Consider the following 21,769-nt stretch of genomic DNA (forward strand, 5'->3'; position numbering starts at 1 on the left):
CCAAAGCTCCGGAGGGATATGCTGCCAAGGTTCCAGAGCTGCCCGAGACTTCTGCTCCTCCTCCGCCTCAGGTGTGAGGCTTTTTAGTTTTTAGGTTTTTCTTAGTCTTTTTTGCGTCCAAGCATGTGACGCTTTTTTGTAACTAAGGCCGGAGGTTTTGCTTAATTTGTAAAGACTGTTGAAAATGTAATATATTGAGTTGTTTTCAGATAAGCCTTTGTTTTACACTTTGATCCTGCGCAGGTCTCTGGCGGAGGACCTGCGCAGGATCATTACATTACTCCCCTTTCAATTTTTTACAAATGGATTTATGTTTCTGGCGAATTGTGGGAGTACTGGCGAATTGCCTTCCCTAACATGAGGGTGGTGGATATGTTTGAGTTTGTTGGATATGACCTAGATGACGAACGATCTGAATTCGTCCGGTCGCTTGCGCGCCGAGGTTCATGGCCTCCGGCTTAGGTGGTTGTTTTTGCTTTATTTTTCGTTTATCGTAGGTTATGTGTATATTTCTTTGACAAGGTTTGTTGTTTTTGCGCAGCCGCCATATCCTATCCTTCGCATCTTTGGTGAGAAGGATAGGGTACGCTGGGTGTCGGAGGTTTCCGAGGATTTGGCTGAGCCTTTTCTCCATGGTTATCCGGAGGTTCGAAAGCTTCGTAATACGTTTTGGTTTTATCCTTCGTAATACGTTTTGGTTTTGAAGTTTCTCTCTTTTTTTTGTACAGGTTGTGAGGTCTGGTCCAGAGGATGTTCTTCCTTCGAACTTTGTCGAAGGAAGCTACGTTACCCCTGTGACGTTCAAGCGTGGAGATCTGTATGCGAGGGGTTACCTGATTGATTGGTGGCGCCATAAGTATCCTACGCGTAGTATTGATGACTTAGTGGATTTTCTTGTTCGTGATTACTGCGATGAGCTTAGGCTTATTCCAGATTCGTATGTAAAAATTGTGCGAGGGTCTTAGAACCTTCGACTCTTGACGGTCGAAGGATGTTTTTCGTTTTTGGTTGTAAACTTTTGTTGTTTATAGTTAATAAAGATCAGACATTTTAACCATTGCTTCGGCCATGGTCTCCGCACCTTTTAGCTTTATTTTTATTGCAACCTTCGCGCTATAACGTTTATACATTGCAACGTCACGGTGGTGTTGATCCTAAGGATCTTTGTGTTGTTGTGGCATGCTTGTGCTTGATGCTCGATGTTGCGAAGGTGTTGTTGATTTTTTCTTGCGCGGAGGATCGCCGCTTCTTGGCCTTAGAACCTTCGACTTTATTGGTGCGAAGGAGCCTCCGCTGAATTGTGCTACTTTTTTTCTTTGCTCGACTCCCATGGAGTGTTGTCGAGGAGAACCTTCGGGTATCTGAGTCGGAGGTTCTGAAGGGACGTTACGAGACTTCGTGCGATACCCTTCAGAGACCTCTGAGTCTGACTTCCATTGTTTTTGTTGTGGCTGTACACGACTTTGTGGTCGATGTTCATCACAACGCCGCAGTTCTAGTATTACGAAGCTTCGTGTGATACAAACTTTTGTTGCTGTTGTGAGGCTAACTCCTGCTTCCATGGTGGCCTAGGATTTTTGCTTTTTGACTGCTAGGTTTGCACTCGATGCTCGGGTCTTTGTATACTGATCCTGATTGAGGGTGGGGGCAAGGTGAGCCTGGTTTTATAGGCTTTCATGCATTTATTTTATGTACTCTGTTAGGTTAAAAATTTATTATCGGGTTATTGATGGTTGTTGTGGTAGTTGGTTTTGCTGTACCTGACTGAGGGTTATTGTAGTTTTGTTTTATTTTCACACTTTGTTTGTTAGGGGTCTGCTTAGAGTAGCAGGATACCTTCGACCTTATTTTGGTGAAGGTTATGTGAATTTTGATGAGGTCTGTCCTGTGAATGTTAAACCTCCGCTGCCTTTTGGCGAAAATAATATAGTTCCTGATGCCTGATTGTCCTCAGGTCTTTGTCAGGTTTGAAGGTTTTGTTCCTTCTGGCCGTGTGATGCCTGAGGAGGACAGGACTTTTTCACTTTTTGGCCATGCTATCCTTGCTGCCCGGCTCTTGGCTAGGTCTTTTGCTAAGGATTTGGTGCTTTTTCACCTTTGAGGACGTTCCGAGCTTTCTTTGCTTTTGGATGAAAGCTGCGGAGGGTCCTTGTGATCACGTGATGGTTTGTCGAATGCTACAGCCTCGTTGCTGGCTGTTTTTCGACTTTTGGGCTTTGGTTCTGGGGTGGATTCCTCTTTATATCTCAGAGGTTTTTACATAGGTTCTGCCTCGTTAAAAACCTCACCTCCTGGTAGGAGTACCCTTGTGAGGAAAAGAGTGCAGACCTTGGAGTGCGAATAAGTAGAGAGAAAAAGAAAACAAGCGTATTTAGGGACGTGGATGCCGCCGCTTATTTTGCGGGGGTCATCCTTACACTCAAATGTAAAATCTTCGTAGATTGTCGACGTTCCACGTGTGGGTGGAGGTTCTACCTTCGAGGTCTTTCAGGTAGAAGGATGCCGACCTTCCCGCTTGTATTGCTGTATAAGGTCCTTCCCACTTGGGTTGCAATTTACCAGCGTTTGGGTGATCTCCTTTTTTCCTGAGTACCAGGTCCCCATTTTGTATGTCTTTTCGTACTACCTTGCGGTCTCTCCAATTCTTGGTTTCTTGTTGATACCTGGTAATGTTCTCCACTGCCTCAAGTCTTATTGATTCTAAGGTTTACTTGCAGTACTCTTCATCTTCAGCCAACTGCTGCTTCATGGAACGCAGGCTTTGGTGTTTGATTTCTTCGGGCAACATTGCCTCTTCCCCATACAAGAGCTTGAATGGAGTGAACCCAGTTGTTCTTGAAACTGTTGTGTTATGTGACCATACAACTCTGGGTAGTTCTTCAACCCATTTTCCCTTGCGTAGGTTGAGTAAGGTCTTGGAGATTGCGGAGAATATTGTTCTGTTTGCTCTTTCCACGGCCCCGTTTGACTCTGGGTGATAAACAGACGCGAAAGCAATTTTGGTTCCTATGTGATGGCAGAATTCCTTGAAACTGTCTGAATCAAACTGCTTCCCGTTGTCAACTGTGAGCAAGCTTGGAACTCCGAATCTGCAGACTATGTTCTGCCAGAAAAATTTCCTGATTGTTTCAGAGGTTATGGTTGCCAGTGGCTTAGCTTCGATCCATCTTGTGAAGTATTCGATGGCCACGACGGCGAATTTGTTTCCCCCCTGGGCAGTTGGCATCGGTCCTACCAGGTCCATTCCCCATCTCTGCAACGGCCATGATGCTGATATAAGCTGAGTTGGTGCTGAAGGTCCTGACTGAATTGGTGAGAAGGTTTGGCAGGCTTTGCATGTCTTCACTATTTTTTCAGCATCTTTGATGTGAGTTGGCCAATAGAAGCCTTGTCTTAATGCTTTAGCAGACAATGCGTGAGGTCCAATGTGAGACCCGCACATTCCAGAGTGTATCTCTTGCAGGAGCTCTCTGCCCTCGCTTTGTGATATGCATCTCAGCAAAGGTTGGACTACGGCTTTCTTGTACAGGATCCCGTCAATGGTGGTGTAATTCATTGCTCTTGCCTCCATCCTCTTGGCTATTGCTTCGTCATCTGCAGCTGTCTTGCCTTTGAGGCAATCAGCTATTGCCTGCCTCCAATCTTCGCTTTCTGTCAGCAGGACTGAGCGAAAAGCTTTTGGCAACGATTCGGTTGCGGGTGTTGCAATAATCTGGTGGAAGGTTCCTTCTGGCAAGGGGGTGTTGTTGGCTGCTGCTTTCGCTAGCTCGTCTGCCTCGTAGTTCTCGGCTCTTGGAATGTACTGCAGAGTGAATCCCTTGAACCTTCTTTCCAGGCCTCTTACGACGGCCAGATATCTTGCCAGCTCCGGGTTGTGTGCTAGGTATTCCTTCTCCACTTGCCCTGCCACCACCTGGGAGTCTGTTTTGATGAGTAGGGTTTTTGCTCCCGAAGCCTTAGCTTTGTTCAGCCCGAGGATGAGACCTTCATACTCAGCTATGTTGTTTGTTGCTTTGAATTCGAGTCGTACAGCAAACTTTAGTTTGAGTCCAGATGGTGCGATTAGAACGGCTGCTGCTCCTGCTCCTGCTTGACCCCAGGCGCCATCTGTATACAACGTCCACGGCTGATCGACTACCTTCTCCTCTTCTTTGTTCGAAGGTGTCCAATCTGCCATGAAGTCAGCCAGGGCTTGAGATTTTATGGAGGTTCTGGGGACATAGGTGATGTCAAACTGTGACAGTTCGGCCGCCCATTTTCCTATACGTCCGGAAGCCTCTTTGTTCCTAAGGATATCACCCAATGGCTGCGAAGTGGGTACTTTAATCTCATGGCTTTGGAAGTAATGCTTGAGCTTCCTTGATGCACACAAGACCGCGTACGCGATTTTTTCTATCTCCGTGTAGTTCAACTTTGCTCCTGACAGAGCTTCGGATACGTAGTAAACGGGCCTTTGCACCGTTCCCTTGCTGTCGCTTGTCTCGTGCACCAGGACACCACTGACAGCGTGCTCGGAGGCAGCCACATACAGTAGTAGTGGGGTGTCTGGCTCAGGCACTGTTACCACCAGGTTGGTTGCAATGTAATTCTTGAGCTGCCTGAAGGCCTCTGATTTTTCCGGACCCCATTCTGTTTTACCTTCTCCTCTCAGCACTTTGAAGAATGGAAGGCTCCGTTCTGCGGATCTTGAAATGAATCTGTTGAGGGCTGCTATTCGGCCAGTCAGCCTTTGCACTTCTTTCTTGCTTGAAGGTTCCGCCATTGACATGATTGCCTTTGTCTTGTCTGGGTTTGCTCTGATTCCTTCAGGACTGATAATATATCCCAGCATTTTCCCTTTGCTGACCCCGAATACGCATTTCTCCGGGTTGAGTTTCAGCCCGGCGGTTCTGAGGTTGACAAAGGTTTCCTGTAGGTCCTTGATATGATCTTCTTTGCGCTTGCTCATGACGACAACGTCGTCAACGTAGGCTATGATGTTTCTCTGCAGCTGACTTCCCAGAACCTTCCCCATCATTCTGGAGAAGGTTGCTCCAGCATTCTTAAGACCTTCTGGCATTCTGGTGTAGCAATACGTGCCGAACGGGGTTGTAAAGCTTGCCTTCCCCTCGTCTTCCTTTTTGAGTCAGATTTGATGGTACCCGGAGAAACAATCCAGTAGTGAAAATCTCTGGCAACCAGCGGCTTTGTCAACGGAGGTATCTATCCTTGGCAAGGGGAAGGAATCTTTGACGCAAGCCTTGTTGAGATCTGTGAAGTCTATGCACATTCTCATTTTACCATTCTTCTTGGGGACCAGGACCACATTCGCCAGCCATTCCGGGTATATGACCTCTCTGATGACCTTTGCGTCCAGAAGTCTTTGTACCTCTGCTTTTGCGGCTAAGGTTCTTTCTTCAGACATTTTTCTCTGTCTCTGTTTCTTTGGCCTCATTCTTGGATCGATGTCCAGCGAATGCTCTATGATATCTCTGCTGACTCCCTGTAGGTCAGAGGCGCTCCAAGCGAAGATATCTTGATTCTTTTGCAACACGTTCAGCAAATCGAGTTCCTCCTCTCTACTGAGGGTGGCGGAGATGGTGACCTTCCTATGTGGAACGGCCTCCTGCAGAGGGACACATTTCGTTTCCTCCTGATCGGCCAGGTCTGTTTTACCCCTTGGCATGTCTGGTGGCTGGGAAGCTTCCTGTTGCGTGGAGTCCACGGAGTTTATGTTCCGGAAGGACTTGTAAATCGCTTTCTCTATGTTTCTTGCTTCTTTTTGACTTCCGTGAACCGTTATCACTCCGTGCAGAGCCGGGATTTTCATGCACAGGTATCCCATGTGAGCGGCCACATTGAACTTGTTCAAGAATCCTCGTCCGAATATGGCATTGTATGGGTAGTGCAGGTCTACCACATCGAAGGTGATGTACTCTGTTCTTGCGTTCTCCGATGTGCCGAAGGATACGGGCAAGGCGACCTTCCCCAGAGCATGTATCTGCTTTCCTCCGAACCCGATCAAAGGTGACTCTGAAGGTTGGAGTTGGCTTCTGCTGAGCTTCATTTGGTCGAAGGTTCCAGCAAATATTATGTCTGCGGAACTTCCTGAATCCACTAAGATCCTGCTTACTCCCCAACCCGCAACATTTGTTGTTATGACCAAGGCATCTGTGTGAGGGTAGCTTTCCAACCTTAGATCTTCCTCGGTGAAGGTTATTGGGGTTCTGGACCAATCGGTATATCTTACTGGCCCTTGAACTGCAACGTTGTTAACAAGCCGGAGGTGATCCTTCTTCTGCTTCTTTGTCTGGAACTCCATTGAGGACCCTCCAGCTATTGGTAAGATCATTCCAATCGTGGGCAGGGGTGTATGAGGGCCGATCTGATTATCGGGGTGGGGTTCGATTTTCGGTGGAGGTGGAGCTTGGACTAACTGCAGCTGGTTTGGGGGGGGAGGCAGTGATTGCTGGTGGAGTTGCGGGGTTTCGATGTATGTAATCTGTGGAGGTCGTGGAGGAACATAGTTTGGTGGAAGGTTGTGGTCCGCGGTTTGCTGGGCTGGGCGCCAAGCTGGTAGGAAGCTGGGATAGTAAGCGGAGGCTAGCGCGCTTGGCTGAATTGGAGCTGGGTGTTGCTGGCTTGAACCTCTGACATATGAATGGTAGAAGGTTTGAGGGAATGTGTGATTTACCTCCCGAGGTTGGGCAACTGGTGTCGGAGGTTGCGGAGCTGACCTGCTCTTGATTCTCTCCTGAGTTTCCTTTGCATCCGGGCAATCCCTGGTGGAGTGACCCTTCTCCTCCCCATGGAAGAAACAATATTGCTTCCGTGGCCGCTGATTTTGATTTTTTGGCCATCCTGCGTTTCGGCCCCCTCTCCCGGCTTGATTGGGTTTGCGTTCCGGGTTTCGCGTTTCCGCCGGTGGACGGTTATGTTCCGGCCTGTCATTCTTTGGTTGCTCAATATTCATCATGTGTCCACCAGCCTCTCGCTGTGGCCGGCGTTCATCCTGGCTAAGGTTCTTCTTCTGCGAGTTTCTGTCATTGCTCTGCCTCTTCTGAGAGTTTTGGTCCTCCAACCTCTTGCGGTAGTCGTTGTCGGACCTGCAATACTTCTCGAACTCAAGGTACAGCTCGTGCATGGATGCTGGCTTTTCTCTGGCCAAGTGAGCTGCAAAGGGCCCTATGCGAAGACCTTTGATGGCTGCTTCAATGGCAACCTCCTCCGGCACGCCGGGTGCTCTTGCCTTAGTCTGCACGAACCTTTGGAAATATTCCCGCAGTGCTTCTCCTTGACTCTGGCGACACTGGAACAGGTCCGTGGAGGTTAGCGACTCAACAGCGAATCCTTGGAAATTTGCCAAAATCTTGTCTCGGAGGTTCTCCCATGAATAGATCGACCCGGGCCTGAGCATTGAGTACCATGCCAAGGCATCTCCTTCGGCCGCGATCACAAAGGATTTCGCCATTACAGTTTCGTTTCCTCCAGCTGAGGCTACAGCTGCCTCGAAACTCATCAGGAATTGGCGGGGGTTAGCTTTTCCGTTGAACTTGGGGAGCGTGATTGGTTTGTAGGTTGCTGGCCAAGGCGAGGTCTGCAATCCTTCGGACAGAGGGGAACGAAGGTCCAACGTGCTCCGCAGCGTGCCACCGTAGTTTGCCGGCCGCACATTCAATGTTGGGCCGGTGCTGGGCAAGACAGTGGGCTGGATCGTCGGCTGAGGTGGAGGTTGCATGCTAAGGATCTCTGCCTGCAGGATTGAAAGCTGCTGCCTGACTTCAGCAGCTTGCACCGCGGCCACTGCTGCCTCTTGGCTGGCGGCGTAGGCGGCAGCGATCCGGTCTCGCTCCTGCTGGAGGTTCTGCAGCTGCGTCTGCAGTAGCTGGAGCTCTTGCGTGGCCGTGGGTTGTGCCGGACCTGCGGCGGGAGGAGGATCCTGGTCGGGCTCCGGCCGCTCGTTGTCCGGCTGCTCGCCCTCAGAGCCTTCTCTCTCCTCGGACGCGTACGTGCTCCGCACGGCCCTTCTCGGCCTTCCTCTCCTGGAGGGCTCTGATTGAGGTCTTGTGGTGCTTGTTCTCTTTCCAGCCATCGTAGGTGATCCTTCGGGCCCCACGGTGGGCGCCAATGTTGGGGAGATGCTCTCCGCACTCCCCAGCAGTACGGTGAATCGTGAACCTTCTCACTCGGTGCCGTGAGGGGTTTGAGCTCCAACGGACAGTAGGCTCAACAGTAGGTGAAAACAGTGAATGCCCTCCCTCTTTTTATTAATGTCGGCGTGCTCCTTTTATAGGGCTCGGAAACCGACCTAAGACAGTTACAGATATGCCCCGTGACGGTGGGGGAATATTCCAGCATATTCGTACATCACAGTCTGCTGATCCCAAGTTACTTGCGTAATTTCACACTACAGGCTCTCCACGCGCTCCTCGTCCGGGGCTTCAGACTGTCGAACGCTCGTATCCTTCGCCCGGCAGTCGATCCTTCGACTCTTCTGCGTCGAAGGTTCCATGAGCTGGCTGAGTCGGAGGTTGCTCGGGTTGGCCACTTCGGAGGCCGCTCGGCTCAGATGCGCCGGAGGTTTATCTCCTCCGCCGCATCTCCCGAACATCCTTCGCCATAGGAAAGCTCGAAGGTTCCCCCCTTCTTCGCCCGCAGATCTCCGCCGGTGCTCCAGTCCCTGCATATGCTCAACATAGCGAGAGTCATGTCAACGTTAGCCTTTCTCAGGGTCCTCCGCATGCATCTGCACGGAGGTTTCCTGGGTGGAGGATAGCCTTAGACGCTACCAGGTTGGAGGTTACTCGGGTGAAGGATAACCCAAAGCGAGGGCAGAGAGCTCCTGCAAGAGATACACTCTGGAATGTGCGGGTCTCACATTGGACCTCGCGCATTGTCTGCTAAAGCATTAAGACAAGGCTTCTATTGGCCAACTCACATCAAAGATGCTGAAGAAATAGTGAAGACATGCAAAGCCTGCCAAACCTTCTCACCAATTCAGTCAGGACCTTCAGCACCAACTCAGCTTATATCAGCATCATGGCCGTTGCAGAGATGGGGAATGGACCTGGTAGGACCGATGCCAACTGCCCAGGGGGGAAACAAATTCGCCGTCGTGGCCATCGAATACTTCACAAGATGGATCGAAGCTAAGCCACTGGCAACCATAACCTCTGAAACAATCAGGAAATTTTTCTGGCAGAACATAGTCTGCAGATTCGGAGTTCCAAGCTTGCTCACAGTTGACAACGGGAAGCAGTTTGATTCAGACAGTTTCAAGGAATTCTGCCATCACATAGGAACCAAAATTGCTTTCGCGTCTGTTTATCACCCAGAGTCAAACGGGGCCGTGGAAAGAGCAAACAGAACAATATTCTCCGCAATCTCCAAGACCTTACTCAACCTACGCAAGGGGAAATGGGTTGAAGAACTACCCAGAGTTGTATGGTCACATAACACAACAGTTTCAAGAACAACTGGGTTCACTCCATTCAAGCTCTTGTATGGGGAAGAGGCAATGTTGCCCGAAGAAATCAAACACCAAAGCCTGCGTTCCATGAAGCAGCAGTTGGCTGAAGATGAAGAGTACTGCAAGTAAACCTTAGAATCAATAAGACTTGAGGCAGTGGAGAACATTACCAGGTATCAACAAGAAACCAAGAATTGGAGAGACCGCAAGGTAGTACGAAAAGACATACAAAATGGGGACCTGGTACTCAGGAAAAAAGGAGATCACCCAAACGCTGGTAAATTGCAACCCAAGTGGGAAGGACCTTATACAGCAATACAAGCGGGAAGGTCGGGATCCTTCTACCTGAAAGACCTCGAAGGTAGAACCTCCACCCACACGTGGAACGTCGACAATCTACGAAGATTTTACATTTGAGTGTAAGGATGACCCCCGCAAAATAAGCGGCGGCATCCACGTCCCTAAATACGCTTGTTTTCTTTTTCTCTCTACTTATTCGCACTCCAAGGTCTGCACTCTTTTCCTCACAAGGGTACTCCTACCAGGAGGTGAGGTTTTTAACGAGGCAGAACCTATGTAAAAACCTCTGAGATATAAAGAGGAATCCACCCCAGAACCAAAGCCCAAAAGTCGAAAAACAGCCAGCAACGAGGCTGTAGCATTCGACAAACCATCACGTGATCACAAGGACCCTCCGCAGCTTTCATCCAAAAGCAAAGAAAGCTCGGAACGTCCTCAAAGGTGAAAAAGCACCAAATCCTTAGCAAAAGACCTAGCCAAGAGCCGGGCAGCAAGGATAGCATGGCCAAAAAGTGAAAAAGTCCTGTCCTCCTCAGGCATCACACGGCCAGAAGGAACAAAACCTTCAAACCTGACAAAGACCTGAGGACAATCAGGCATCAGGAACTATATTATTTTCGCCAAAAGGCAGCGGAGGTTTAACATTCACAGGACAGACCTCATCAAAATTCACATAACCTTCACCAAAATAAGGTCGAAGGTATCCTGCTACTCTAAGCAGACCCCTAACAAACAAAGTGTGAAAATAAAACAAAACTACAATAACCCTCAGTCAGGTACAGCAAAACCAACTACCACAACAACCATCAATAACCCGATAATAAATTTTTAACCTAACAGAGTACATAAAATAAATGCATGAAAGCCTATAAAACCAGGCTCACCTTGCCCCCACCCTCAATCAGGATCAGTATACAAAGACCCGAGCATCGAGTGCAAACCTAGCAGTCAAAAAGCAAAAATCCTAGGCCACCATGGAAGCAGGAGTTAGCCTCACAACAGCAACAAAAGTTTGTATCACACGAAGCTTCGTAATACTAGAACTGCGGCGTTGTGATGAACATCGACCACAAAGTCGTGTACAGCCACAACAAAAACAATGGAAGTCAGACTCAGAGGTCTCTGAAGGGTATCGCACGAAGTCTCGTAACGTCCCTTCAGAACCTCCGACTCAGATACCCGAAGGTTCTCCTCGACAACACTCCATGGGAGTCGAGCAAAGAAAAAAAGTAGCACAATTCAGCGGAGGCTCCTTCGCACCAATAAAGTCGAAGGTTCTAAGGCCAAGAAGCGGCGATCCTCCGCGCAAGAAAAAATCAACAACACCTTCGCAACATCGAGCATCAAGCACAAGCATGCCACAACAACACAAAGATCCTTAGGATCAACACCACCGTGACGTTGCAATGTATAAACGTTATAGCGCGAAGGTTGCAATAAAAATAAAGCTAAAAGGTGCGGAGACCATGGCCGAAGCAATGGTTAAAATGTCTGATCTTTATTAACTATAAACAACAAAAGTTTACAACCAAAAACGAAAAACATCCTTCGACCGTCAAGAGTCGAAGGTTCTAAGACCCTCGCACAATTTTTACATACGAATCTGGAATAAGCCTAAGCTCATCGCAGTAATCACGAACAAGAAAATCCACTAAGTCATCAATACTACGCGTAGGATACTTATGGCGCCACCAATCAATCAGGTAACCCCTCGCATACAGATCTCCACGCTTGAACGTCACAGGGGTAACGTAGCTTCCTTCGACAAAGTTCGAAGGAAGAACATCCTCTGGACCAGACCTCACAACCTGTACAAAAAAAAAGATAGAAACTTCAAAACCAAAACGTATTACGAAGGATAAAACCAAAACGTATTACGAAACTTTCGAACCTCCGGATAACCATGGAGAAAAGGCTCAGCCAAATCCTCGGAAACCTCCGACACCCAGCGTACCCTATCCTTCTCACCAAAGATGCGAAGGATAGGATATGGCGGCTGCGCAAAAACAACAAACCTTGTCAAAGAAATATACACATAACCTACGATAAACGAAAAATAAAGCAAAAACAACCACCTAAGCCGGAGGCCATGAACCTCGGCGCGCAAGCGACCGGACGAATTCAGATCGTTCGTCATCTAGGTCATATCCAACAAACTCAAACATATCCACCACCCTCATGTTAGGGAAGGCAATTCGCCAGTACTCCCACAATTCGCCAGAAACATAAATCCCTTTGTAAAAAATTGAAAGGGGAGTAATGTAATGATCCTGCGCAGGTCCTTATCTGAAAACAACTCAATATATTACATTTTCAACAGTCTTTACAAATTAAGCAAAACCTCCGGCCTTAGTTACAAAAAAACGTCACATGCTTGGACGCAAAAAAGACTAAGAAAAACCTAAAAACTAAAAAGCCTCACACCTGAGGCGGAGGAGGAGCAGAAGTCTCGGGCAGCTCTGGAACCTTGGCAGCATATCCCTCCGGAGCTTTGGCACCAGCATCACGAGCCTCCGCTTCAGCCTGGGTCGGAGGATGCGCCTCGCTTGGTGGACGCGAAGGACCGGCCTTGTCAACCTTAGCCTTCTTCTTCGCAATCTCCTACAAAATATCCATCTTAAGTAACATTGCAAAACAGCAAAACATAATACAAAAATAAAAACCAAGTCAAAGAATACCTCAGCGCGACGAGCCTCCGCCATCTTCTTCGCCTCAGCCCGCCCAAACCTAATCCAGAACGAACTAATGAAGTTCCGGACAGACTTGCGCAGGCTCGAGGTGCCCTCGCCAACATCCTTCGCCGACGCGAACTCCTCCTTGGCAACATCCTCCGCGTGGGAGCAACCTCCGCGGCGCAGCAGCTTAGCAAAGGAGCTAACCGCGGCCAAAGCCCCAAAATCAACAGCACCCCCGACAAAGTCAGGGAGCATGCGGATATGAGACTTCAGCCATGCGAGGGCAGCCCCAACGTCGCCGCCGGACGGAGGAGCAGAGGTGCTACCCCCAAACTTCGCCAGCGAGTCGGCATAGAGCCCAACAATAGCTGCAGCCTCCGCTTCCGCCTTCTGTATGCGAGTCTGCAGCTCAGCCGCAGACGTCCGCTCAGCGTCAAGCTCTTTGCGAAGGCGTTCAGCAATGTCCTCCGCCTTCTCGGCTCGCTGCAGGGCCAAGTCCCTAACTCTCCCCGCCTCAGTGACACTCGTGCGGAGGACAGCCGCCGAAGCTTCGGCATCTTCTTTATCCTTCTTCAAGGCCTCCGACCCAGTTTTGTAGTCATCCCTTTCCTTTCTCAGGGACTCAATTTCCCGCCTGACGGAAGAAAACTCCTTAACCTCCTCCGTCAGGCGAGCCTTCTCAACCTCCAAGGTCTCGTTCTCCTTCTTCAGAGCACCAATAGCCTCGTCCCGGCAAATAACCTCCCGGGAGCAGCGCTCCTCCAAGGCGGCAGCCATGTGAGGACCCTGCTCAAAAAATAAGAATTACAACCAACCTCCGAGCGAAAAACGGCGAAGGAAAATATAACACATCGCAAACGTACAAGGCTATGGTGCTCATATTGCACGCGAAGGAGCGTGTCAAAGTCCATGCCGTGGAGCTTCTGACGAAAACGATCTGTAAAGCAAAAACAAGTAAGAAAAAACATCGTAAGAAACAAAAAACCTTTGGCGGAGGCCAGACAACGAACCTCCGACCAAGGAATGAACCTCGCGCAAGGCATCAGTCCAACCTGTGATCGAAGGATCAGAAGCACCTGCGCAAAACAAAAACAAACCTTAGAATAAAATGCCAAAAAACAAACCAATTAGTTGAACAAAAAAGAAGAAACTCACCGGGACCAATAACATCAGCAGGCGAAGGCCTACTTGCCAACGCAGAAGGCGCGGGCTCACGCCGCGGAGGAACAGCAAGTCCTTCCTGCGCAACGCTGGCGCCTTTAGCTAACTCCTCCGCGGTAGCCAGCCCAGCAAAAACATCCTCTGAAAAAAAAAATGAGACCAAGTCAAGCAAAAAACGCAGAAAAACAAGAATCAATAAAAATAAAATCTTTACCCATGTACAACGAGTTTATACCATCTCCAGCCGCACGCGGTGGAGCCTCCACCCTCTTTATCCTTCGAATAGAGACAGACTCTGCCTCATCACTGGATTCCTCTTGCCCACCCTTCGGCGGAGATCCTCCTCCAGCCAAAGCCTCCCGCGCAGGACTCTCAGCCACCACAGGATTTGCCTCCCGCGCAGGACTCGCCTCAGGGACCTCCGCGTCGGAAGACTCCTCCCCAAGAAGGGACGCGAAAGGCGCGCGTACAGAAGAGACCGCGCGTGAGGCTTCAACCTCAGGAACTCCACCAGCAGGAGCAACCTCCGCAGGAACAGAAGCCACCGAGTTAGACTCGGCAGCAGAAGAGCGGGCAGAGGAAGACTCCAAAGGAGTCTCCAGCACAACCTCCGCCTTGCGCTTCTTCGCAAGTTGCTTAACAGCACCACAACCCTTTCTTTTCTTAGCCTCCGCCGCGGCAACGGCCTTGGATGAATCCTTCTTCTTCTCCAGGCCAAGCAGAACCTCCGGAGGAACGGCATAATCCTCATACTCGATCCCCAACTCTTCAAAAACGCGATTGAAACGCGGCATAGTCCCAAGTGCGGACTTCCGCTGGAGGTATTCCTTCTCTGAGATCTTTCCAACGATCCTCCGAGCAGAAACCTCCACGCGGTCAAGAAAAGATTCCTTCGTCTCATCCTCCGGCAAACCCGCGCCAAATCGAGAAAACGGCAACCCCTCCGGAGGACCAAAGACCGGTACTTGCACCATTTCAATGGTGAACTCGTCAGTCCTGCGGCCAAGGGGCCAGTAGTCGGCTGCAACCATCTCCTCGACCAGGTCCCGACCTCCGGAGTATCGGCAAGCCAGCGCAAAGGCCTTGTCGCAGGCCAATCGCGCCTCAAGCTGCTCCTCCGACACCGGTTTCGAAGGATCAACCTTCGAGACAGGCTTCAACTCCTTCATCAAGGATGCGTAAGGGTAAACCTTATCAACGCTACCATCATCCAAAGTCCTCGACGCAGCGGGGGTCTTCACGTAGAACCAGGCTCTCATCCAATCCTTCTCCCACTTGCCCTTTTGGCAGTAGGAGATCTCGCACCTTGGCCCAGGCATTGTGCGGCGCGGCATGAACGCGCAGCTTCCAAACTGCGCAATGCACTCAACACCTTCGGCATCCTTCACCTTCTTAGGCTGGCGCTGAAGTTCGAAATATGAGCAAAAAGTGTCAATGTGGGGCATGGCTCCGTAGGATTCACATGCCCATGAAAACTTGCTAAGGGTCAGTATCCCATTGGGGCTGAAATGCTGTAGCTCAACGTTGAAGCTCTCCATCACCTCGCGAAGGAAATGGTACGGAGGCATCCGAAGTCCGCAGGTAAAAAAATCCCTGAATACAACAGCATAACCCTCTTCAGGCGCAGGCACCGTCTGACCCGCAGGAGGAGCCTTCGCGCGGCCATCCTTGAAAAACCGCGCTTCAACCATGTCAGCGATATCCTCCGTCCTCACTGTCGACTCCCCAAACTCAAAGGTAATTGCAGCCATCTCCTCAAACTCCTTCGCGCTGATCAGATCACCAACAGAAGCTTCGACGTCGGACAACGTCTCCTCCAGGTCTTGAGCTGCTGCCACCTCAAGCATCCACTCCTCAAAACTCCGCAGCCAACCCCCAGACCTTACACTAAGAAAATTTCGCAAAGGACCAGAAAAATCTGACCTCGAAGGACGCGGCGGAGGAAAATGAGCCACCGTATATCCTCCGACAAAACTTATGAACTAAACACAGCAATAACACACGCGAGCGGTGCGAGCAAATGTGGCGAAGGAAAATGTGTAGGAAATGAGCGGCAGGGGTGAGAGCTCAGAGCCCCCCCAGCATCCCTTTTTATAGGGGGGGGCCTGCGACCGCGCGGCCGTTGCGATTCCCCGCGCCCAACGGCTAAAAGCGGAGGACTCAGCCTGACCGTTGCGATTCACCAGCCCAAACGGCTAACTCCAACGGTTATAATACCCTTCGCACTCTAACGCGCGAAGGATAACAGCCTATCAGAAACAACAATGATCGAAGGATCCTGTCAAAACAAATGTCTAGGTAAAAGAAATATTTTTTCGAAGACGCTAACAAACACATCCTGCGCACCAGGGGGGAAGGCAGCAACCATGCTCGCAGCCTCCGCAGCGTGGCATGTTTTTGAGCACATGGACCGCAGGAGTGCCATTAGCCCAAAAAGGGGGAACTGTTGGGGAATGGCCGCATCCTTCCCCCTGGTAGCGTCTGAGGTTATCCTTCACCCGAGTAACCTCCGACCTGGTAGCGTCTAAGGCTATCCTCCACCCAGGAAACCTCCGTGCAGATGCATGCGGAGGACCCTGAGAAAGGCTAACGTTGACATGACTCTCGCTATGTTGAGCATATGCAGGGACTGGAGCACCGGCGGAGATCTGCGGGCGAAGAAGGGGGGAACCTTCGAGCTTTCCTATGGCGAAGGATGTTCGGGAGATGCGGCGGAGGAGATAAACCTCCGGCGCATCTGAGCCGAGCGGCCTCCGAAGTGGCCAACCCGAGCAACCTCCGACTCAGCCAGCTCATGGAACCTTCGACGCGGAAGAGTCGAAGGATCGACTGCCGGGCGAAGGATACGAGCGTTCGACAGTCTGAAGCCCCGGACGAGGAGCGCGTGGAGAGCCTGTAGTGTGAAATTACGCAAGTAACTTGGGATCAGCAGACTGTGATGTACGAATATGCTGGAATATTCCCCCACCGTCACGGGGCATATCTGTAACTGTCTTAGGTCGGTTTCCGAGCCCTATAAAAGGAGCACGCCGACATTAATAAAAAGAGGGAGGGCATTCACTGTTTTCACCTACTGTTGAGCCTACTGTCCGTTGGAGCTCAAACCCCTCACGGCACCGAGTGAGAAGGTTCACGATTCACCGTACTGCTGGGGAGTGCGGAGAGCATCTCCCCAACAATCTGATTATCCTCTGTGATTTGCTCATGTCCGCGGTTCGATCTCGCCATGGGCAACGGGTGGTGACCAAAGTAGTACTCTTTGTGGCATGCAGAATAGCTTAGCAAGCAATGTTCCCTGAAGAATAGTTCAGGCGCGTGGGAAGCAGACTTGTTCAGTCGTCCTGAGAATTGCAGTACACATGCCGTTCAGCCCTATAAATACTTTGAGGTGCAGAAACAGTACATGATTGATCAGTTTATTTTGATGCAAAATGCGAAGTGGGGATCTCAGCAAGGAGGTATTGCTTACCTCAGAAAACTGTAGTACTAGGGTCTGACAAGGTTGAGCAATGGTGATAATTTTAGAAAGGGCAAAAGTGTGGCAGCAGAAGTTTGTTTGTGTTGTTCAGCAGCAGCTAATGATGTTGGACCTGAAGATTAGAAGGATGCAGTGCCGAGAGAGCTTTAGTTTGTTCAGAGATCATACTCTGAATTACAAGACCGGCCCTGTTACATTGAAATTCAGAGGGAGAGAAAGAGATAGAGAGAGATCTGTGCGTGCGTAAGGGGGGATCAGAGACTACAGTGTATTACGCATTTGTAACTTGGGAAGCAGTAACAAACACAAGCTTGTTCTTCTTCTTAATACAATGATACACAGCTCGATCTCCTACGTGTTTGAGAAAAAAAAAACAAAACACAAGCCTGACTGGTAGTGCAAGATGATAGTACATGGATCACAATCACAGCCTGGGATCATGGTAGATAGCCTAGAACTCAAGAACGCGCAAGCACAGAGATGAGCACGAACTGCAACTATCAGAGGACGATTGCTATTTTCACTGATGGATAGTTTTTAGTACAAACTCAATTACAGAGTGCATCAAGCGCTAACACAAACTATTATGTCCCAGCCACATATACCTGCAGCTTACACATACAATAGCAAGCTAAACAACCGCCTAAAACACGATATACAAAGTGACTTCGGTGTAAAACCGCCTACGCGTGCACGTCGTGGGCGCAGTCACCGGCCCTCTCCAACATGCACTTATTTGAGTTCAAACGAGCTCCTCCTGCCAAGCCAGCTCGATCACCTTTCTCCACGTCATCCAGCAGTAGGCTTACACCAACATTCACCCCCTTAAGCCTGATGCTCGCCAAGATCACAAACGCCAAGCAAGTGTCTCATTAGTCATCACCAGTTCACCACTAGCTTGACTGCCGGCAAAGCTTGCTTTCTGCTCCACAGTGCTGACTCTATTTACAACTATCTGACCTCGCTTAACACACTCTCTAATGAAGTGATAATTTGTATCAATGCGCTTGCTGCGCTCATGAAACACTGGGTTCATCACCAGTAAGATTTTTGAATACTGAATTGTTGTCCACAAACAATGTCACCACCTTGGACTGAATTCCAGTGAGTTCACTCAACAAGTTCTTGAGCCACAAAGCCTGTACTGCTGCTGCAGTAACCAGTAAGTACCTGCCACGAATTTTGCCTCACAAGATGATAATGCCATAGTCTTCTCTTTATGCGAGCACCAAGTGATCAGAGATCAGACTGCTATTTAGATAGAAAGCCACCCCCTATGCTTCTATAAACTAGGTCTCTAGCTAGATCATTGTCTGAATAGCCAACCAGTAATAGCCAATGAAACTACTGTACAAAGACCAAAATGCCTCTAATGGACCTCCATCCCTATGTCCGCGCGCGCTAAAAGACCAAAATGAAACTACTGTACAAAGACCTCCATCCCTATGCCTCTAAAAGACCAAAAATGAAACTATTGTACAAAGACTAGTAATCACTGGCACCACTACCTCCACCTCGCTCCCACTATGTCCCACGTGCACTCATCATAGCCCCGCGTCACTGGGGGCCGTCATGATCCCTGCTCAGGCCACCACCGCATTGCGCACATGTGAACAAGCACTGCACCCTGCCCCCACGAGTGCATTAATGAGGGGCAGGGGGGTGTCTTACGGCTGGTTTAGTTCCCTTTAGTCACCCAAGGGATTAATGAACTATTTGGTTTATTCACCCATTTAGCCTAGTGTTATGTCACCCATTTGGCCATCTGTAGGTCTGGCCAGTTCAGTCTCGATCTACAACGAAAGCACTTCATATGTGAGGAAATCTCAACAACAGAGATATTCCGGATTGAATTATTAGTACACACTATTTATTACCATATATAATATACATTCAATCCAATCTGTGTATAGATTGTAGTTCACTTGACCATGGCCATAGACGACGTCTCCTCAGCAGCTTGCACTGGAGTGACCAGAAGTAGCACGAAGTTTGGGAATAACAGGAACAAGCATGAGCTTCTCCTTTAGATGCACCGTCACTCCAAACACCTCTGTCATGTCAAGTCCCTTCTCCTCCATGCCGACGGGCAGCTGCCAGTCAAAGCAGTACATGAGATTTGCTAGCATGATCTCAACAGCAGCCATCCCAAAGTTGATGCCAGGACAGATCCTTCGTCCAGCTCCGAACGGCAGGAACTGGAAGTGGTTCCCTTTGAAGTCGATGGCCGCAGCGCTGCCACCGTCCATGAACCTCTCTGGCATGAACTCATCCGGCTTCTCCCATGACTCCGGGTCTCTGCCAAGAGCCCATGCGTTGAGGATGACCCTGGTGCCGGAAGGGACACAGTAGCCATCGACGACGCAGTCCGCCATGGAGAGGCGAGGCACCAGGAGCGGCGCAGGCGGGTGCATCCTCAGTGTCTCCTTCACGACCGCTCTCAGGTAGGGCATGTTAGATAGGTTCTCTTCCTCCACCGTTTCTTGTCCTGACGGTGTGTGCTTTCTCACTTCACCTTGTAGCTTAGCCATCTGCTGTGGGTTGCACATCAGCTCGGCCATGGCGAACTCCAGGACCAAGGATGACGTGTCTGTGCCCGCAGCAAACATGTCCTGCAGATCATCAAATATATGAGTTAGTTTTCAATATAGAGTTTTTAGATTCGCCCTGTTTTGATTCAGATAAGACTTAAAAACAAGTATAGATATAGGATGACACAACTGAACAAGTTTGATGACCTATATTGGAGATTTCTAAGTTTAGAGACCAGAATGGCACAACCGAACAAGTTTAGGTGTCGTTTTGTGAGTTTAATTAGGAACCGGGATGACATACCCGAACAAGTTTAGGGATTGGTGATGGACTTTATTCTATATATGAGAGGATCGATTTACTCACCAGCAAGATGGCCTTAACATGATCTCTGGTCATACCATACTCTTTCTGAACGGAGAGCAACACATCGGTGAAGTCACCTCGTCCGTCGTCGTGGCGATGCACAGCAGAGTCTTTTCGCTCGTGGTCGCTCAGTATGGTTTCAAGCAACTCGTCCCATCTCTTGTGCGTCTCTTGGGCTCTCTTGCGCAGAAACCTTCTGCTAAGGAAACCTAACGACCTCGCCAGCCATGGGAAGTAGTATTCCAGGTTGAACCCTCCAACCAGGGCAGAGTTGGCCTCCACCAGCTCCCGGAACAGCTTGCTCCGGCCTTCTGACCGGAAGAACTTGCCTGTCACGGCGTGGCTCACGACATCGTTGGCGAACATGTTCATCACCATACCCATGTCCATGGCTGTGCTCGCCGCCGCCGCCGCCTGTACGTTGGCCAGCACGAGGTGCACCTCTTCCTTGCGGGCGCTGCGGTACGAGTGCACTTTCTTGACGGCGAGGAGGTGCGTGGTGACCAGCTTTCTGGCCTGCCGCCAGTGCTCGCCGTAGGGGGAGAAGGCGATGTCGGAGGACCCGTACATGAGGTCGTCGCTGACGGTGGAGACGAGACGCGATGCGAAGACATGGTCGTGCGTGCGCATGGTCGTCTCCGCGGCCTGCGGGGATGAGACGATGAGAGTGGTGGCGGCGCCGAGATGGAGGAGCATGAGGCCGTCGCGGCCATGCTTGGCGGAGAGGTCACGGAGGGTGATGTGCGGGAGGTCGCCGCCGATGAGGTGAAGGTGGCCGATGATGGGAAGCCCCGGAGGCGAAGGCGGAAGCTGCTGCTGCTGCTGCTTGTCGTCGCTGCAGCTGCTGCTGCCATGACGACGGCGGTCTGACCTTGACCGTCGGGAGGAGTAGTAGTGAAGCAGGAGCAGGAGAGGAACGAGGAGCAATAGGAGCCATTGTGCCAGGACTAACGATGAAGAGGTGAGTTGGAATGCCACCTCCAGGTGACTCATGGTTGCTACTAGCTAGCCAAGCGAGGTTCAGGCAGGTGGTGTGTGTGCTTCTGCCTTCCTGTTGTGCTTCTTGTCCTTTGTATATGCTTTATATATATAGAACTAGAACGTACGTTTTGGCTAGATATTCTGGAAAGTACGGTAAACATATGTGACTCATCCTTGTTTGTCTCTCGCATCTCGTTTTTTTTTACACGTCAAGATGACTGGATTAGTTCTGTCCTTGTGCTTGAGGTGTCATGTCTATATCCAAACGTAGAAACTGATTTCCCAGCTATATCTCTTATAAAACTAATTATTACCACTACATGTTCTACCTCATCAATACGTAAGACATCTACATCGATCATCTTCCACTAACAGTCATGTCATGTCACTAACTTCCAACGTCTTAATGTAACCTATCCACATCATCTCAAGTTTTATCTCAACATACGAGTCATCCACATCATAGCCATGTCATATCACTAACTTCCAACCTCTCAATACAAGATATTCACATCATTTCAAGTTCTACCTCAACTTACAAGACACCCCCATCTGCAAGATTCAATCAACTATTCAGATTCAGCTGTGAACTATATATGTACCCCTGGCAATTCCTAACTCCTTATCTACATTATATATACTCCCAAAAATTTTAGCGTAATCTAGATAACCTGTTAATCTAATGTTTGGTTTGAGCTAGTCACTTCAACTATTTAATTTCAATCTCCTTACCAAGATTTGTTACTTTTATTTACTTCCCGGTTTACAAGTTGAATTTTAATTTCAAATTATTTGTCAAGCTGTATACCTTATAAAATGGACTGGAGG

At 49.6% G+C, this 21,769-nt stretch overlaps 3 protein-coding genes across 3 annotated transcripts; all 3 read right to left on the reverse strand.

Annotated features, from left to right (window-relative positions):
* Positions 8,545 to 13,200, reverse strand: LOC110436994. The gene is made up of 5 exons (XM_021464917.1): positions 12,427 to 13,200; positions 12,173 to 12,349; positions 11,640 to 11,744; positions 11,468 to 11,556; positions 8,545 to 8,659 (listed from the first exon to the last, which is right to left on the reverse strand). The coding sequence occupies exons 1-5, from the start codon at positions 13,198 to 13,200 to the stop codon at positions 8,545 to 8,547; spliced, it is 1,260 nt and encodes a 419-aa protein (XP_021320592.1).
* Positions 13,324 to 15,431, reverse strand: LOC110436995. Its single transcript, XM_021464918.1, has 4 exons — positions 15,051 to 15,431; positions 13,799 to 14,747; positions 13,579 to 13,725; positions 13,324 to 13,499 (listed from the first exon to the last, which is right to left on the reverse strand). The coding sequence occupies exons 1-4, from the start codon at positions 15,429 to 15,431 to the stop codon at positions 13,324 to 13,326; spliced, it is 1,653 nt and encodes a 550-aa protein (XP_021320593.1).
* On the reverse strand, positions 18,911 to 21,014 carry LOC8076543 (indole-2-monooxygenase). The gene is made up of 2 exons (XM_002444979.2): positions 19,961 to 21,014; positions 18,911 to 19,674 (listed from the first exon to the last, which is right to left on the reverse strand). The coding sequence occupies exons 1-2, from the start codon at positions 20,951 to 20,953 to the stop codon at positions 19,015 to 19,017; spliced, it is 1,653 nt and encodes a 550-aa protein (XP_002445024.1). The 5' UTR covers positions 20,954 to 21,014; the 3' UTR covers positions 18,911 to 19,014.

This window comes from Sorghum bicolor, chromosome 7 (assembly GCF_000003195.3).
Source record: "Sorghum bicolor cultivar BTx623 chromosome 7, Sorghum_bicolor_NCBIv3, whole genome shotgun sequence".
Lineage (NCBI taxonomy): Eukaryota > Viridiplantae > Streptophyta > Magnoliopsida > Poales > Poaceae > Sorghum > Sorghum bicolor.

Excerpts from the sequence above, each read along its gene's own strand:
- LOC110436994 (XM_021464917.1), bottom strand. The coding sequence starts at position 13,200 with ATGGCTGCCGCCTTGGAGGAGCGCTGCTCCCGGGAGGTTATTTGCCGG. Across the intron at positions 11,745-12,172 it reads CTGCTCCTCCTCCGCCTCAG|CCGCCATATCCTATCCTTCG; the intron begins GTGTGAGGCTTT and ends GTTTTTGCGCAG. Across the intron at positions 11,557-11,639 it reads TTCTCCATGGTTATCCGGAG|GTTGTGAGGTCTGGTCCAGA; the intron begins GTTCGAAAGTTT and ends TTTTTTGTACAG.
- LOC110436995 (XM_021464918.1), bottom strand. The coding sequence starts at position 15,431 with ATGCTTGAGGTGGCAGCAGCTCAAGACCTGGAGGAGACGTTGTCCGAC. Across the intron at positions 14,748-15,050 it reads CCCTTAGCAAGTTTTCATGG|GAGTTGAAGCCTGTCTCGAA; the intron begins GCATGTGAATCC and ends TCCTTGATGAAG. Across the intron at positions 13,500-13,578 it reads TGCTGATGTTATTGGTCCCG|GTGCTTCTGATCCTTCGATC; the intron begins GTGAGTTTCTTC and ends TGTTTTGCGCAG.
- LOC8076543 (XM_002444979.2), bottom strand. The coding sequence starts at position 20,953 with ATGAGTCACCTGGAGGTGGCATTCCAACTCACCTCTTCATCGTTAGTC. Across the intron at positions 19,675-19,960 it reads ATGTTAAGGCCATCTTGCTG|GACATGTTTGCTGCGGGCAC; the intron begins GTGAGTAAATCG and ends GATGATCTGCAG.